The sequence below is a fragment of the Dendronephthya gigantea genome, unplaced genomic scaffold (genome assembly GCF_004324835.1).
Source record: "Dendronephthya gigantea isolate DGI-Jeju-01 unplaced genomic scaffold, DenGig_1.0 000021F, whole genome shotgun sequence".
Classification (NCBI taxonomy): Eukaryota; Metazoa; Cnidaria; class Anthozoa; order Malacalcyonacea; family Nephtheidae; genus Dendronephthya; species Dendronephthya gigantea.
In genome coordinates, this window is record NW_021163031.1 from 2427848 (window position 1) to 2446844 (window position 18997).

Genomic DNA, 18997 nt, shown 5'->3' on the forward strand with positions numbered 1-18997 from the left:
TCCACGCGATCCAAGGGAAAATATGCTCAATAATAATAAATTCATACTTCAACGACACCGTCTTTTATAAATCAACGGTTTTTAGCATGAAAACGAAAATGACATCGCTCGAAAACTCTTTTTAATGAAATAAAAATTTTCGCTCGATTTTTCTTTTCGGTCAAGAGAAACCGTTTCGTTTGCGAAATGAAGCGAAACACACTTGAGATTCAAATAAAAGCTCGCGGAATAGCCATGTTCGGAGAGATGTTAAAACATCAACTACGACTTGATATGGAATTAACTAAGACGCGATGTCTTGACCATGAATGCCATGCCTCCCTATTTCAAAGTCTCAATTTGCGATTCTTGTATGCGCGAAACAGACAGTCGATGTCACGTTTACTTAGAGCGCCAATCCTAAATGGTACAACACGTTTCCTGGTACTTTTTCTCATCATGGAAACGCAAATACGAGGAAGAAATCGAGGCAGAAATTTTTAAATAGAGAAATTTTTATATCTACGTTAATAATCCAGTACAATAAACAACGTATAAATAAACAACTTTACTAACTTAGGACATCACCATTTCGTTGTAAGTGCACGAAGAATGGACTAGAAAAAGTACTTCATACATCATGGCATGCCCTATTTACAAACATTTACAATTACTATAGCCCCAATTACACTTGCAATTATTACTGCCATTTTCATCTTTTGATAGATGTGCGCGAGCGGCTAGCTACAGGACTCTGATATATGCCTCATAGCTTATCTAACATCCCATAACTTATATTTACTCGTCCACTTATCCACCAAAAGAAGAAAACCGTATGCATGAAAATCGCAGCAAAAATTGCAGATGCCTTTTAAAGGAATGTCTCATCGCTTCATGAATTGTGCAATTCATGAGTCTGTAATATAGAACTTCATTATCTCATTTCATTTATCCATTTTATGTAGCAAGCAACCTAAAATACCAAAGCCTGAAATTACTCATATATATACTTATATATATTTAATTCTATAAAGCAACAGGCAATCCACCCACGCAAAGGTTAAAATTTGTCATGTGATGGTTTTAGAAGGTGTATTGTATTTACAATTTTGTACATACTTTCAATTTTTTCAGTATTACATAATTTCAGGCGTGAAACCGGTGGCATTAAATATTTCATGAAATTGTAAAAATTTCCAGTCCGGTGTGGGTAAAAGGGCTAAATTCAACGAGATTGTTTCTCGTAATTTATGGCAAAGTATATGCGAGTGCATGTGTGTGGCTTGGTATTAGGAGTTCAGGCATTGTGTGTCAACTGCCTGTTGTACCTACTACATTGATATAACACGCGAAACAAACCTTCACTTATTACCAAAATAAATAACACATCACCATTACATCGTGACCGCTTTCCATGTCAAACGGTATACCGAGATGAAAACATCTTCAGATAATTAACATTAAAATACGCAGTGCGAATACTTTTGGGTCAAAGCCAAATGTACGCATATTTGCAGCGTCTCTGTCAGTTATATAATCATTCTAAATTTTATGCAACACTATAATTTATTTGGGGATAATTCGTAGTGGAATATCTTTATCTTTCAACGGCTATCATGGGATTCATGTTTGTTGCTTGTTCAGTTAGAGTTGGAGACTTGGTGAATGCTTCGGGTAAGGGGATAGCTGCCGGATGTTGTTTTGTGCTGGTGGGCGATCTAGGAGAGCGTGGTGTAGTAGCGTGGGGAGTGGTGCTGACCACATCTATATTCGAGTCGGGGGAAGTGGCGTTGGACAAGGGGTCATGTGAGCAATTACAGTACGGGCATACATAGGAATCCAATTCCGCAGCAGTTTCTGCAGTGATGCCTACACATAAATTATGATACCATTGCTCGCAAGTATCACATTGTACCCAGTCAACTTCATCACTTGATGGATGTTTACAAGGTCTGGCTAGACAAGCCTCGTCTTCATCATCGTCGTCATCACCCTCGACGTCCACAATCTCTGCTTTCTTTTGCTTACGGACGTACTTTCTTTTGGGTCTATCTGGATCATCGTCCAAAAGTTTCTTGTTTTTCTTTTGTTTAAATTTTTTGTTAACCTTTGCTGTGTTTTCTTTATCGTGTAATTTCTCGTCGTTTTTCTTTCGCTTACGTCGTTTCTTCTCCTCTGTTTTCTTCGGTAGGACAAGCTGCAAGACAATAATTTTTTCTCACAATTACTATTCGTTTAAATTCGTTTCCGCAAACTCATTTCTTTTCGAAATTCAGATACAACACGCACACCGGTAGATAAAGACGTGAAGAAATGAAGATAAACTTCATATGAGGTTAAAAAATATATGTTATAGCTAGAACAATTGGAACTATTTACTATATATTGGAGATACCCACCTGTATCTTCTGTTCAGTTTGTTTTCGCTGACTGACTAATATCTTCCATAACGTCTCAGTCTCATCAAGAGTGACTTCCAGTAAATCACCTTCCATCATGTAGTCTTCAACTTCATCTACCTCGTGTTGCGATAACTTTATTTCAACACACCCACTATCACCTTCGTTATCATTCTCAACCTCCGTGTTATCCTCATTACCATCAGAAACCCCTTTACATCCTTCTTGAGTGTTCCCAACCACATCAATCTCCATCCCCGTGTTTTCAGAGGCAATGGCCGAGGCGTTTGGAACTGGAGGCGCATTTTCTTGAAGTGTTTTTTGAGTCTGCGCAGTGATTGCCATGGCCATATTTTGCTGAAGTAGCGTCGTTGTGGTTACCGGTGGAGGCGCAGACGAGCCTTCAGCATTCGGCTCTTGTTTTAAAGTTTCCGCAAGTAGAATTTTTTGCCAAACTTTAGAAACATTTCCGATTAGTAAGAACTGCCTGACACGATCTTGCCAGTTCATCGCACGCTCAGTTAGAAACTGCAACGCTTCTCCTTCAGCTAAACGCACCGGGAGTTTCTGGAGCGAGACTAAAAGTGACAGAATTGTTTCCAAGCGAGGTCTACGTGAACGGTGACATAACGGACATAGGTATTTCAGAGTCCGAGATGTTTCACTACTAGGCACATTTTTCGTGGTACCCTTGCTGCTAGGTGTGCGTGGCAAAGGTACACACGTGCTGTGAAACCATTCCTTACACAGTTCACATTGAAGCATGTAACCGTCGGCCGCTTTGCGACAAACGCAAAACTGCCGGTTCTCCGGCTGCAGTGAGTTGAGATCGTCAAAACGCGCCAGATTGCGTTTTCTCAGATCGCGCATTTCCTGCAGTTCTTTTTGCTTTGCGACACGAAATAAGGCGGACTGTTCCGATGGCTTACGATCAATATAGTCCTCAAGGTCGGCTAAATCAATAATGTCCCTTTCCTTCTCACGATCTTTGTCTTTCTTGCGGCGTTGTTTACCCAGCAGTTTGTAAACACCGATGTCTTTACGACAGGACAAAATCTGAAATGACACATGACACATACGGTATAGAATTGCTTTTTAACAACACTAGAAGCATCTGAAAAGCAAACCTTGGCAAGGAAATTACCAGAATGTATTAAAACGTAAGGCAGACGTGCCACTGTAATGTTTAACTGACGACTTTATTTTTCCCTTAGTTGAGGTGTGAAATATTCCACTGCACAATTACAACAGTTATCATATAAATTGACACGAGAAATATTCATTCGTGCAGGACTAATAAAACGCACCATAAAAATGTGCACTGTCTACGAGACATTGCATTGTTCATCTATAAAAAGCGTTGCAGAAGGATTGGAGAAACGTAATTAGCATGTTACCTCAAGCAATGAAGAGCTGGAGTTTTTCTTGAGGAATGTTCTTCCAGTACGATCCCTCCAAGCAATTGCTGCAGCAACTTGTGATTCCATCTGAGGCAACTGCTCTAGTCGTACAGGTATTGGTCTACCGCGCATCACCAGAGCATCAAGTACTTGTAAGTATGGATAGTATTCATCATTCTATACAAAACCATGAGAGATTTCGTAAGCCTGAAGAAGGTAGTTACATTTGCACACGGGCGGTAATGGTGTAACATCACTGCTTACGAGCCTGCGAACAAGCGAACTTAGGAGAACGAGGCATGCGCAAACATTTTTTTACTATTTCTAAATTACAAGGGACTGTCCCTTTGCTCGATCGGAACACACGCGCGAGATTATGCATAAATGACATTTTTAGAAATACAGATAACATTTATGTAGCGTAGATTTAAGTCTGGTAGCTACTACGTGTACGGCGGTTGGCAGATTCGAGGAGAATTTTTAACTTCAGCGTTTTGTTCAAAGAACATCGTTTTAATAATTACAAATCTCAGTAACAACAAATAGGGATAGAAGTGGAATCAATACCTGCACGTGATCAACTTTGTTCGACCACTCACGTGCTTTGTCTAGAGCCTCCTTCAATGCATCGATGTTAGGTAAGTGGACTGGAACCAAAGATGCCTCACGTATTATTGCCTGTATTGAGGACATCAGATGACGTGGCCTGCAACGCAAAATTTGAGACTAAGCTAGAACACAAAACTTAATTCGACGAAAAACGCACCAGACCAAACTCCTTTTTATACACTCTGGATAATATAACCACAGATATATTAATGCTTAACCTAGCCCCCTGGGGCCGGTTGTATAAAGCCCGTTTAGCTTAAACGGTGGATAAGTCAAAATCAAATAACGCTCTTACACCTCTCTTGAATGAGTCAACTTGAATATCATGCACTGAATATGTAGTTGTAAACAGTTCCTTTGTATTAAGGTCAAAAACATTTAGTTTGCTTGTTGAATAAAACGATAGACTTGCTTTCTATTTTGAACTTATCCACCGTTTAAGCTAAACGGGCTTGATACAACCAGCCCCAGGTATATATCACTACCGTACCTAGCCTGCAAACACAGCTTGGCCTTCGATTCCCATTCCTCGCACGTATTCACAAGACTTCGTAGTTTCTGAGTACTTTTCTCAACAACTGTAAGAAAATGCTTGAATCGTAAGCCGTCTTGCAATACTAGAAGAATATAGCATCCGGACGACAACCTCGAAGACGACGCAAAAATGGCGAAAAAAAGGCGTAGCACGTCTATATATGGACGCATCATATCGTTTTTGCCCCCTTTTCCCGTCGTCTTTGACCTTCCCGTCCTCATGCTATATTTATGGTTTTATCAACAATCACCAAGCTGGTAGCGTACTTTGTTTTTTGGTCAGCATAGAGGCCTCATCGAGTAACTCCCTCAAAACGTCCAATGATACTTGTCGTGTATCTTGCAATGTTTCCTCGACTTTCTCAAGCCAACGGCACTGATGGAGTTCTTGTTTTAACTTTGGTATCTCTGGGAGGTCCACATCAAGAGCTATTGCCGTATCAAGAAGTTGTTTGAGTTTGATAGCACTCGGTTCAGCTTCGCACAAAATTTCCTGCGCCTCGCTTTGAAAACTTTCCACTCGGTTCATTAAATCCTGAGAAGTAAATGGTTATAAAATATCGTTTTAAAGCACTTACACACTAGTCTGGGCATCGGTTTGAAGACACTACCTATAAGGTGTCTAGTATGGTGAGAATAATTAATAATAACGTTTTAATGTATACGTATATAAAATATAGCAGCGTCATACCTGAACAAGCTCTGCTTGGTCTATAATGCAGGGTAGCCGTTGGAGCTGACGACAAAATTCTTGCAGTTCTTCCAAGTTTAAACTTGGCGTGATTGTGTTGTTACTAAGAACATCAGCAGTCCTGGTGAAACAAAAATTTGGTTTACAAAATTCTTGGCAAATACAGTTTTTTTATCAGATTTTCTTCACTATAACAAACCTCGACGTTTTAAAGGAGATCTTAAAAAATATACACATTCTGTTGCTGAAGGTGGTAACATTTGATCGCACGTTTTAAACGTTCAGTAAGTTGCAAAGATATTAAAGGGGGCCAAACAACGACCTCAGACCTCTAGCTCATATTCATTTAGAAGCATAGTGAACAAATATTGTAAGATACTCAAACAGTACAATATATTTTGGGAAAAAAATAGATATTCAAATTGTAAAGATATCGTGTATCATCCTTCTTCAACAAAGAATCATTTGATTGTCACTCTCACCTCGTACGATGTTTCTTAGTCACTAGCTGTGTCGCAACATTACCGCAGCGTTCAGCTTCTGCCACAGCAACCTTCAGTTCCTCTAACAAACCACATTCAGGAAATTGACTTTGTTCAGCAGTTGTGACCAACTCACGTAGTACACTTAAAGCTAGGAAAGAAAGAAAAAGGCAAATTCATTAAAAATATAACAGGACAACATATGGTACTTAGCTTGAGAAATATTCACACTAACAAGAGCGAGAGTATTACATCTTAACTGCGTGTAGATGACAAACCAATTTGATGTATGTACTTACAGACTTTGGCTCCAGCAGATGCATCCAATGATTGTCTAACTTCATTTTCCCAGTTATCAAAGGAATCGGCTCTTTTCTTCAACTGTGCTAGCATGCCTTGCAGCTCATCCAGACTGTAACGATGTCTACACGAAGAAGGTCATCATGCCACTCAGTCAGAGATATTATGCATGTACACTACATCAAGTATACTATGTATATATATCATACGGTAGTTGTATAGCTAATGAAGTTCTGAAGATAATCAATGTGACCTACCAAGGACAGATAAAAAATAATTTACCTTATAATCAAGCTCTCAATGTCACATTCACTGCAATGTTCTGATGCACACCGGATACAACTTAGTTTTTCTGTACAAAATACGGAATCAAATTCAAAATCTTCTTCGGATAATAGAACATAGTAATACACGCACACACATGCATGCATAGCGCAGGACTTTCTCCTCCTTGCACTTACGTTTATCGCAGGGGCAGGTAACCGCTGAGAGAAAGCATGTTGTATTGCAGATACTGCACTGTCGTTCATCATCAGGCATCAATTCAAAGGCTTGTCTTTTTGTCTCGACAACACCCTGCACGAGAGAGGTAAAATAAAACCATTAAGAAATACCTCCACATGATGATCTTAAAAAAGCTAATATTGAAAGTTAGATATTGAATGTATGTTCTACATATATATGTATGTATGGCGAGCACTTTCAGTTTTGGTAATAAATAGAAACGTCAAACTTTAAACTCGGGATTTCTTCTACTAAAGTATATTACCTTCATACTATGATAAAGTCTATATGTAGTACTGGACATCTTCGTGAGATGAAAAACCCACCTTGTCCTTTAGTTCCTTGTGTAGTTTACTTTCTTGATCAACCATTGTGACCATATCATCATAAATTGCCTTGGCTAAGCTGAGATCAAGATTGTCAGGATTTGCCGCCATATTACACACGAGTTCTTCATGTGAGAACACGGTCGTGCGATTCATTCGACGGTAGTGCGAAACACAAAGATGTCCCATTGAAAGCTGAAAAAAAATATAGGGACAAAATAAATTTCAGATTTCGGTTTGGAAGTCGTGTTATATATACATACAGTAAAATAGTACCTGGAGAGGTCTAAACTTTTTGAAACAAAATTTTGAACACACAATTTTAAAAAATATAAATTTCTTTACAAGGGTTGATATTATTCTCGAGCAAAGCACAAAACAGAATGACTCAATTTGCTAGCGAGAAAAAGACTTCCTGACGATAACCGCGCGCCTTTTCGAGATCACCCTCCTTTCTTGGCAGAATTTTTGAGACCCCCTTCAAAAATATGTGCTATTACACGAACTATTACTAGACTACATGCACAATTCAACATAGCTATTTGTCCAAAGTGTTACTGCACGTACACGCAGTCTCACAAGTCACAACATGCACGATATCGTGGTGCATGTGAAACTGCATGTTTTCAGTCTTTGTCGCGTTGTTGAGTCATTCTAATACTGGCCCGCATAAATTAGCAATCAGCTGTTGCGGAAATCCAGCCTTACAACGTTGATTGATTTGTTTTATTGCCAAAGTTATTAAATAAAATAAATAATTCGGTGATGTTTGTCTGTAAGCGTTGAAATATTTGAGGTTAACCCCAAATTATTTTACTGCGAAAATGTTTAATGAAACCCATCAATAGCCCTAACAAAAACCATTCACTTTGCCTCTTCAGCGACAAGCCATTGCAGCCCTCAACTTACCCAATCAGCGGTAGCAAAGTTGACAGCCTCAGCGAGATTATAACCCTGATTAAAGCCAGCGTGATAACTTCGTGGAAAGGTAACAATAAACTCGCCGGCTTCTTGGTTAGTCCGAACGACCGGAACGCCTTTTGTCATGAGAACGTTGGGGTTAACAATGGTCACCAGGTGATGCAGAAGATCAGGATGTGCTTCGAAAAGCTCTGGCGCAATTTCTTGAACGACGTTCTCAAACATCTCAGCGCAGTCACCGGGGATACCATACCATGTCTTGGGTTCACCCCAATGAAGATAATTAATAGAATAACTCCAATGATCCTCCGTATGCCAACAGAAACTGGAGAAACACATACCGACGTAGATCCAAGGAACCTTGAAAAACGAAATAATATAACAAGTTATTAAGAGTGAGAATATGACAGGAGTTTGATAAGCTTGTTATAGGTACTATTGACCAGACAGGATGAAAAACAGACTATACTTACCTTCATTCCGGATATATTACCGCACACATGACTTAAGACGGAGTTCGGAAGTGTTGGTAAATTGTTCAGATTCCACTTTGAGTTGGCATAAAACTAGAAACGAGCGAGGATTTTTCGATTAATACTTGTTCTACACATGCGAGCGACTTGACAATCATTGAGGATTGTCATTGCATTCGTGCAGTTAGTATAATATTAACATACAGTACCTCTTCAATGTTATTTGTAACATTTTCTTTCACCGGAAAACCACTGCCATGGACCGCGGTATGGAGGTCAGCACCATATTCAATTGATACCTAAAATAGAGCGAGTAGTCATTAAACTAACTGAAATATTTCTTGGATTATCATCTTACATCATACTTGTGAAACAGCACGTTTTAAGCAGTTTCCTTGCGAGTATACCTCTTCATCGACAGAACCGACCAATCTCCAAAATTCTTTTTCCGCCACATCGTACGGTACGGACTAGAAGGAATACAGTACAATCAATAAAAACGTTATGAAACTGGTTGTCGACGAGACATTTCTAGCTCGAAAATATAGGCAACTTCGTGTAGTTTTTAAAGACTGTAAAAAATACACTTATTATACGTTATACTGCGTTTACTGACCTCGGGAGGCAAACCAAAATAATCAGCTTTAAATTTGTCCGCCATTTCACCAAAAGATTGTAAATTGTATTCTTTTTTAGACTGCTCAAATCCATACATCTCTATAGGTTTGTCATATTCCTATATTATACGTAGAAAACAAACGTTTTTAGACATTTACTGATTTAGCTCAGAATACACACCCCCCGGAGGCCTCGCTATTCCAGAAATAAAGTGTGACAATTGACAAACAACGTTTTGATTTGAATGTTTCGAGGAGGACACATGGTCAGAATACAAGGGAGCTAACAGAGCATAAGAACGTTGAAATTGCGTGTACAGCAAGCGAAATCCCGGACAATGTTTATGACTCACGATCTACATAACTTGCCATTACCTTGTAAAACTACTGTTCTAATTTGCAAACTACCGTTAGTTTTTATGACTATTATAGCAATGACATTGATTGTAAATTGTAATTCAGTCGCTAGTAAAATAATATACTGTATGTGTATATCATATGTTCTGAGTTAAAAATGAAATCATTAGCATATTGGGTTATGCAAAATACTGATAATGTCAAACGTTCTCCTAGACATATTCACACAATGCAATATAAATATTTAAACAAATTTCACAAATATTCATGCATATAAAAAAACTTACCTGTGCAATACACTTTGGACATCTCCATTCTCCCTTAGGCACAGTTGTGATTGGAGGAATGAGACAGTATGTATGAAAACTAGCATCACAACCATCACACAACAGTAGGTACTGACCATCATCACCAGAACTGCACATATGACATAAATAGTCATCCTGAAACTGCCACAGAATTAGGTAAATTATTATGTACTTTTAATAGGGTATCTACAGAACAGTGTACATACATTACAATATGCATGACTCACCAGCCCAGGGTTGTGATCTTGCAACATCTTTTTACTGGCTTTGCGGACAGGTCTTCTTCTTTGACTTTTTGAATCTTCATCAGAAGGAATGATATCCTTACTCTCAACAGTTTCAGGTTCTATTTTAACACTCTTGGATGGTTGGTAATTGTCTAGAAAACCAAGAGACAAAGTGTTAAAGACAAAGTACTTTTTTATTTGTGAAAAAAGTGTAGTTTGTTGAAAGGTAAGATAATAAGTGATGAATAGCATTTAATGTAACTATAAGTGAGTCAAACAATAACCAATTATTGATGATATAAACAGTTATATATGATAATATATACAGCCTGGGGCCAGTTGTATAAAAGGCTAGTTAACTTTTAACTGTAGTTAGGGACAGAATTGGCCAATCAGAGTCATGTATTTCTGAGTTAACTAGGATTGAACTATTCAAATGTGATTAAAAGTTTTATACAACTGGCCCCTGGATGTTTAAACAGTTATACCAGTTAAATGATTGATAGCTACCTGATGTATCCATTTCTTCTTTTACACTGTCTGATTCACAAACAGTTGTCATTTTAGGACCTGGTGCTAGGAATTGTAATTTCTTTAATTCTGGATTTCTTGAATAGTCAATTGATTGCTGCACCTTAAATTTACATACATCAAACACCATATTTTAAGCTTATGACCATGAAATATCTTAATCTCAAAATTTTATGTGTGCAATAAACCAAGCATGCAATAATCACCTGTTCTTGTCTAATTTGGCGTGCAGATTTTCTCATTCTACTTTCAGGCTCTGCTTTAGGAGTTCTTGTCGGTTTGGGCTAAAATTATATAAATATAAAATTAACCCACTAAAAAGTATCAAATCTATTCTAAGAAGCATCATGTTAGTCCAAGATAAGGTTTTTACAAACAACAGCATGAATTTTTGTTTCTATAAACTCAATTGGTGGTTTTAAATTGACAAATGAACTTTCTTCTTGCAAGGATAATATTTTACTGTTGGTCATTTCTGATGAAAATTTATTTTTTCCATTAAAACAATGGACAGCATAAAGCCTGCTCACATGTACAAGGTAGCATGAAAAAGACTGATTATTACTGCAGGGTGAAAATGATTGCAAAGATAGGGGTTAATGAAACAACAAATTGGTTAGGAGCAACAATAGCTATACATTCATAAAATGTAATATTAACTTAGAGCTCTTCCAAATCTTATCATCATTGTTACCCTCACTACAATGTTATTCAACACCACCTTAACACAGATGCTTTCTCGTTTGAGCTCATATTAGTTTGCTGCTAATTATTTTGTTTTATCCAGACATTACCTCTGGTGTAGGATCAGTATCTGTCATTAGACCAGATTGGAAGACATCATAGGGAAAAAGTAGCTTTTCATAATGATTTCGAAGGCATGCTGGGACTGATTTTATTTCCAAATAACCCATCTAAATAATATAAGAAATGCAACTGCTACAGCAAGTAAAACACCTAGATCATTATGGTATGCACAAGTGTGTTAGAATGGCTTTTTGGACCAAATACAGGCAGGTTTGACTAACTGAAGACGGTTACTTACTTTGCGGGCCACTACAGGCCATTTTCTCTTTGTTGTCACATACTCATATCCACCTTCTTCATGAACAGTCTAAAAATTGTTTTTCATTATATTTGTAATTACACCACTTTTAACAAATTTAAAAACCTATATATTATATTTACAATGATAATATTGGCCCTCAATGAGTCAGTCCTACCTATCATCATTTTTGTATGTTAATTAGTGATTAATCAGTGTAGTACGAGGAGATTATCTATTTTATCATTGCTCTTCTTGTAGTGAAAATCAACTAACTTCTCACTCTTTTGTTACATAAGCTATGCACAAAGTTATTAAACATTAATTATTGTTACACTGCCACCACAAAATTTAGGTTGCAAGCCAAACTCAAAGTGTGGAGATAGGCACCCGGGATTTGAAAAAAGTAAATAAATGTAAGACATCAAATTACATGCCCTATATCTGAGTTGCACAGTAAATACATTCAATACTGTGTTGTAAGGTAATGATTAGTTATGCACCCAGCACTATGCACCCAACACTGCTTGTTTGAATTGTCTGATACCTTATACTAAACAATTCAAAGGGTTTTGAGCAATGATTCAATAACCACAAGGAAATAAAATCATCCTAGTTCGTGCATTAACTTGCAATACTCTTTCATTAGACCAAACTGAAGTGGGCCCACTAATTACCAAGTTGATTAGTCGGTATTTGAAGCAAGATTATTTTACTTCTGAGAGTTATGTTATTGTAAAAGTTACATAGGTGGAATATTTCGCATAAAAGATCATGGATAAGACAGGTTGGACCAATATGAAGTAATTATTTGGTTAATCTTCACTGATACCAGATCATGTTTCATTTGGTAGAAACAAAATATTCAATTTAAAAATTATTAAACCAACAGCACATATGGCAAACCTTGTTCGAACATGTTGGTTTAATCATTTCAATTGAAATTTAAAACAAAATATAACTCTGCACTAATAGAAACCTAAACCATTATCATCACTGAATTCATTTTATTGTTCCTATACACTATAAACAAAAAGCTAGATGCCTCATTGGCTATTATACAAGGTAAAATCAGGTTAGAAATTCAACACAACCTGTAAGTAAGCACCACAGACAACCAAAATCAACCAAAATGGTGATATGAAATTGGCAGTTGCGTGTACGTGCATACTAACGTGTCGTAATTTCAATTCTAAGTGCCATGCTAGGTTAGGGCAGACACAGTTCAACTATTGTTCTGTAATTTGGCCTCACATTGTATTATTATTTGCCAATATGGCATCCAAACCTAAAATTTCGTCAAACTCTTTCAAAACTATTGTTATTTCAATGATTAGGGCAAATATTTTGCACGAAATCATCGCCTTATCGAACAATGAAAGGAAAAAAAACGGCAGAGAAATTATGCAGGCTGGCGACATGCGTTACATATACCCACCTTGTAAAGTTTGAAAATATCCAAATTCTTCTTGTCGACCATTGGGAGTTTTAAACTTGTGCCCTAATTTTAATAAAATGGTTGATGTAAGCAGGATTAATCAACGAACTTTCCACGGAGAATCCATTCAACAACGATCTAGTTCGTCTAATCAAGTCATTGTCGAGAGAAAGCCCTAATGCCAGGGCTACATATAGCCAATAGACCTTACCTGCAATTCCCAAAACTTGGCAATAGCGTCCAAAAAATTGAATTTTACTCTTGTTGTTGCCTACAGAGAAAGCGAAATATAACGGGCATTATGAAAAAACATATCAAAGATCCGAAATAGAGTCAGTCTTTGGTGATTTGTGTTGAATTCATGAAGATATAAACAGAAGAAATTGTATACAGTCGGGAAAGATCAAATATGGCCACCGTACAGCCCAGTTCACGTTAGTTGCTATTCGTGAAGAAAAAGAAACATCTACATTTTCGTTTCGGCCCCAGAACCCTGTCACTTTAGTTCCTTTTATGTTGTACAACTTCTTTGCTTTAACAATGAAGGGATCCAAAAGTTCGATCCTTCGTTATAGCTCTGAATATGGGCAAAAAAAGAAGTGCGTTCGCGCAAGTATGTCTGAAACGCGACTTCACAAAAGTTGTATAGCTTGAAATTTACCTCGAGTTCATTGAGTTTTTGCACTCGAGGAGTAAATCTAAATTTCTCTACGTCCACGGAGAATGGTGGCTGCCATTCCTAGATAAAAACCAAAGCAGAAAACTTGTCAAAACGCTGGTATCATCCGTGAAACTCCACGAAAAATCCTCCAAAGTTATAGACAAGCTTACAGGCGGAGGGCGAATCTTGCAAATTCCAACTTTTTCCACATACGGCCGTATTTTGGTAATAAACGCTAAAGGATCTTGAAATTCTTCTTCAGTCGGCTCAAAAACAGGAGCTTCTGGTGGAGGAACGAACGTGTGCCCTTCCATGAGGGAAAATCCTACATTACCACACACAAAAACAATTTAAAGCACACACTACGCAACTATCGCCATATTTCTGCCAGCTTCCCAACCGGTAAGCCCGGATAATATAAACCACCTGTATCACGTGATGTAATCAACACACATGATTGGTCAAATCAAACGGTAAATGGTTGTTGATTGGTTGGATGAATGTTAATAAGTTTCCGTAAGGGAGAACAACTACGCAATCTCGTGAATTATATGGTCTTTATCGGTGACTGGTCTATATCATTAACTGTATATAGTTATATATATTGATTCAGAGATATTGCTCCATACCGCCTAGGTCAGTGTCTACGCACAATTTCAATTTTTTTTCCCACGAAATATCGCTTTCCAGTTTCCCGTACTATGTTTACGACATCTTGCAACAAAAATACCCTTGTACCTTGTAGAGATTTAATAGTAAATATACAATGTAATATAACTATTTGCGTTTTCAGTTACCATGCTTGTCGGTAAAAAGGCATTACGACAACAACACAACAAAGCGAAAATAAGTTATTGCGTTATTGTGAGTAGAGGTTTTTTTATCAAAAATTGTGACCACGCGGCGCACTACCCGTTGACGATTGCTCTTTCCTCGGCTCATTCTGAATTCCGGCAGCCTTTATTTCTATAGTTTAAAATACTTTAAAATGATTGGTAACATGAGTTTCGTAACATGATTTCGGAACATTGATAACATGAGTTTCGTAAAAATTCGAATTCATTGCAAAATTTATTGGTTGCGCCAAAGGTTGCGGGAATTTATCAAGGAGCTGAAACGAGAAAAAAATAAAATTCATTACACTGACTATAACATGACGTCTTAACGCTTTTCAAACAAACGGTTGTTATCAAAGATGGCGGATTTCTCGGACGTCGAAGATGTAGCGTATTCCACTCCTTTACCGACTATCAACCAGCGTTTAGGTCACCTGAAACCATCCAGAGAACTGTTAGAGTATTATAGGAAAAAGATAGCAGAATATGACGGTGAACATGAGAATGTAACGAGAAAATTGGAGGAATATAAATGTACCTACGAAGAGCAGGTTCGGGCGAAGGAACGGACGTTTCAATAGATTTCTTGAATCAAATCTTATTAGACTTTTCGTGTGGTTTTATTTAGACTAACGTATTTATAGGACAAATGTAGGAGAGATTTTGCTAATAATATCATGTATTGTTTCCCACAACTCCAAGACTAAGCTAAGGGCGTCATGCGGCCAGTCGGCCACTGTGCACTGAGTCGGCGAGGTGGACGTATTATTAAGGGGGCTAAGTGGGAATAACTAGTACTAAAGCTATTTTTAAATATATCCATGTATCCTCAAATTATCCCAGTGATATTTGTTCCTTGCATATTTCTAAGTGTGAAAATCTAATCTTCCCACATGACATGTTATCTAGGAGGAGGCATAGCTCCTCCGGCCACCACCCCCTGTTTTGCCCACTCAAACAGTGGATACCCAGCTAAAGAGAAGTTTATATAAGAGCATTTAAAACTATCTTTTCTTTTGCACCTTTCAAGACAGAAATCCCACCACAAAACCACGGGAAAATTTTCAGTGTATACTGGCATTAAGTGAGGGTTTAGAGAACAGAACAAAAATTTGGTTTTAATTTTGTGAATGTGTCTGTTTTCTAAACATTTGATTCTGTAAAGCTCAAATGTAAATGACAAACTTTACTTTCCATATCACATAGCACAAGATGCACTGGGAAATGAGGCAGCGTGAAGAAGAGATCAAAGAACTTCAGAAAGCTTTGAGTGACATGCAGGTGTATCTGTTTCAAGAAAGAGAGTACGTTCTACGACTGTACGCTGAGAATGATCGTTTGAAAATACGAGAGATCGAGGACAGAAAGAGGATACAGCATCTTCTCACTTTAACACATCCTTTAGGAGGAGAGATTACGTACTTTCGTAAGAAGACTTCGGAGAAACCCGTTGTTGTAAAACACAAGAACGTAAAAGGGCGGAATGCGTTGGAGGGTCGAGGGCCAGGAGGCCACAAGAAAGGTAGAGAATGACGCAGTGTAGGAATCATCAGGCATTCAGGCTGATATTTTTGTTTGAAATTTGATCATCTTCTTTAGATCCGACGCAACAAACGTCACGCAGTAAAACACACGCGCATGGAAATGTTAGTCCTACCCCTGAAGAAGACAATCAGACATTACTATTACAAATCGAGTCTCTTCAAGCTCAACTAGAAGAACAAACAAAACTTTCCAGGGAAGAAATTGAAGGTCTTCTTGAGGATAAAAGGGTACGTAACGAGGAACACAATGCTTCGACGGAACGAGATCAAGACAAGATCAAGAGTCTGACAGAAAAGCTTCACCAAACTCAAGACTTGTTGTATCAAAGTACAAAGGATTTTCTCGAGTTAAAGTATGATCTAAGAGCACGGGAGAGACAGTGGATGATAGATAGGGATAGATTGGTACAAGAAATTGAGCATTTTAGGCAACAGGTGGATGTGTCAGGCAGCAGTGTACTAGAGGCTACCGGAGTATCTGTGGAACCCCAGGTTATTTTGTTTTGATGTTTTTTAATAAAGCGAATACCTCTTCTCGCATGTAATTGCTCTTTGAATCCTGATATCAGTGGAACTACACTGGAATGTTTTACTCAACTGGTTTAACACAATGATAATTTCTTCGAAAAGGTCGCACAACTACAGACAATCCAGTCACTAAAGGATCAGGTTGAGCAGGCGCAGAAACTCGCAGACATGTATCGTGAACAGTGCATTGGTCTGGAAGATGAGTTGGGGCGAATCAAGGAAGAGACTGATGTTGGACGGGAATTATTTAAAGAAAGGAATGATAAAGTTAGCAGAAGACTGACATTGATGAATCAAAGATACAATGCCTTGGAAAAGAGACGAACGTTGGAAGTCGAAGGGTTTAAGAACGATATCAAAATGCTGAGAAATAAACTGAAAAATGTCGAGAAACATTTGTTCAAGGTAAGTGCATGGTTCCGTTGCATATTGTGAAAGGCGGAACCTTAATTGTTTCGTAGTTTATGAAGAGACCAGGACACAGCTAGGTGTGAGACATATCCACCCCAACAACGCGTCATCTTTCTCTCAAAATTCTGTTATTTCTCAGGTAACTGTGGACGTCCCAATAGACGGCGATGTTGATCAAGAAGTACTACGCAATGTTCATGCTACGACAGCAAGATCGAAATATTTAGTTGGAGAACTCCACCACCTTAAAGCTAAAATTTACTCCTTGGAAAACGATCTAAGACATTGTGGATAAATAACTAAAAACTGCTATTTTTTAATGTATTTTTGTATAATAAAGACAAGCGTTACTACGGTCAATCGTGATCGGGCGTGTAGTCAGTCAAAAGTATACTTTTTTGGATTTTCAAACGTAGAAGAAGGCGGAGAGATAACGAGATCATAAGGAGATGAATACATCTTCCATGACCACGCTTAATTTTATTAGCCATGTCCCAATCGAGCAGGATATTGGGTCTAGTGGAGAAACGGTAAGCATCTATGGACTCTTTGGAGGGGCAAATGATTTCAGACTTATATTTCCTGTCCCTCCAAACTATCCATATATTTAGGAAGAGACAACAGGCCCTCAAAATGGAATAACTATAGTAGTGTAGTGTCGAGATTAGCAAGCAAATCAGGATATTGTATTTTGAAGTCAGCTACGAATTAACTTCCCCTAAAAATAGTCGTAGCGACCCCTGGATTGCAAGGTAAAGTTCACTCAAACCTCTCACATGCAAGCCGGGGTTTATGTAAAGCTTTTTTGAGACGAGGCCAGGACTTGGAGGCAGTTTAAACGAAAAATAGAATTGTTGAAAATGCGTTGAAAATAGAAAATGCTCTGCATGGTCTTTCTGGGCCGATTCGTAGCTACGTTAAAAAATCCTACATTGATTACCATTGTTTCATCATTCGTAACAAATTTCATTTTTGAAATGATTCCCTATCACCACAAATAACCTCTAATAAATTATTTCATAGATAAATTACGTATAACATGATAGGTAAATTCAGCAAATTAGTAGAATTTCTTATTTATAGATTTTATCATTACGTCAATTATTTTAACCAGTTTGGCCATTTTAAATTATCTGATCGAGAATGACGAGTATGGATATTCAAACAATGAGTTCCAGCGTGGTAGAAGGTCAAGCGATCTAGAATTTAAAATATAATTAATAAGCCTGTTCTGAGTTCAGCCTCTTAATCAAATGACTTGTCCTACGTAAAATTGCTGTTGAAGAAAGAAAACTTTCTGTTAACTGGGTGAACACCAGAAAAGAAACCTAAAAATAGTTTTAATGTAAATGGTATTTTGTCCTTGTGTATCGAATAGCCAGAAGGAATTCAAATTTTGTAAATTCAGTTCAACAGCTTCATTTTGGTTCGCAGCAGGAAAACAGAACAGGCTTGTCAAATGTCCATACAATTATTCAATGTTCTATGTACAAAAATTCAATAGCTTTAAACATAAGCAAAAATGAAATTATTGCTTAGCTTTATATAGTAGGGTGACTTGTTCATTGAGTATTAAAGTCGCGGCAGTAGAAGAAAAATATCGAGCAATTTATTTGCCCAAATTTATCAGTTTGCTTTCAGAGTTCATAATATACTTAAAGAAACTGTTTGAAAAACTTCTTACTTGCTTGTAAGCGCATTTTCACCAATCATTTTTTCCTTTATTATTCAGCAATTCGTATTGGGCATTTCAATGACCATTCAAATTTGAATTTATTTCTTGAGCAATCCTGATTAGTGAATAAACAGAAGGTAAGGAGTTTCTCAAGAAGTTTCCGAAAATATTTGACAGATTGTTCACACTACTTATGCCCGT

At 37.6% G+C, this 18997-nt stretch overlaps 2 protein-coding genes across 2 annotated transcripts; one reads left to right on the plus strand and one right to left on the minus strand.

Annotated features, from left to right (window-relative positions):
- Positions 1-1339: 1339 nt before the first annotated feature.
- Positions 1340-14187, minus strand: LOC114521659 (lysine-specific demethylase 5A-like). Its single transcript, XM_028542156.1, has 27 exons — positions 13973-14187; positions 13803-13880; positions 13353-13412; positions 13142-13204; positions 11704-11772; positions 11453-11572; positions 10865-10942; positions 10638-10761; positions 10128-10279; positions 9880-10041; positions 9235-9354; positions 9026-9088; positions 8828-8917; positions 8619-8711; positions 8134-8505; positions 7225-7419; positions 6856-6970; positions 6677-6746; positions 6394-6518; positions 6095-6245; positions 5613-5733; positions 5189-5456; positions 4878-4965; positions 4346-4484; positions 3776-3955; positions 2379-3434; positions 1340-2176 (listed from the first exon to the last, which is right to left on the minus strand). Exons 1-27 carry the CDS (start codon positions 14114-14116, stop codon positions 1577-1579), a joined length of 4896 nt encoding a protein of 1631 aa, XP_028397957.1. The 5' UTR covers positions 14117-14187; the 3' UTR covers positions 1340-1576.
- Positions 14188-14996: 809 nt separating this feature from the next.
- LOC114521788 (coiled-coil domain-containing protein 77-like) lies at positions 14997-17473 on the plus strand. The gene is made up of 5 exons (XM_028542328.1): positions 14997-15189; positions 15845-16160; positions 16238-16674; positions 16813-17115; positions 17261-17473. Exons 1-5 carry the CDS (start codon positions 14998-15000, stop codon positions 17414-17416), a joined length of 1404 nt encoding a protein of 467 aa, XP_028398129.1. The 5' UTR covers position 14997; the 3' UTR covers positions 17417-17473.
- Positions 17474-18997: the final 1524 nt, after the last annotated feature.

What these genes read in the sequence shown, in the direction of transcription:
- LOC114521788 (XM_028542328.1), top strand. Translation starts at nt 14,998, where the DNA reads ATGGCGGATTTCTCGGACGTCGAAGATGTAGCGTATTCCACTCCTTTA. An exon ending in AATGTACCTACGAAGAGCAG is followed by an intron (nt 15,190 to 15,844) that starts GTTCGGGCGAAG and finishes CATATCACATAG; the next exon opens with CACAAGATGCACTGGGAAAT. An exon ending in TCGAGAAACATTTGTTCAAG is followed by an intron (nt 17,116 to 17,260) that starts GTAAGTGCATGG and finishes GTTATTTCTCAG; the next exon opens with GTAACTGTGGACGTCCCAAT.
- LOC114521659 (XM_028542156.1), bottom strand. Translation starts at nt 14,116, where the DNA reads ATGGAAGGGCACACGTTCGTTCCTCCACCAGAAGCTCCTGTTTTTGAG. An exon ending in ACTAAGAAACATCGTACGAG is followed by an intron (nt 5,734 to 6,094) that starts GTGAGAGTGACA and finishes TTGTTTCACCAG; the next exon opens with GACTGCTGATGTTCTTAGTA. An exon ending in AAACTGAACAGAAGATACAG is followed by an intron (nt 2,177 to 2,378) that starts GTGGGTATCTCC and finishes ATTGTCTTGCAG; the next exon opens with CTTGTCCTACCGAAGAAAAC.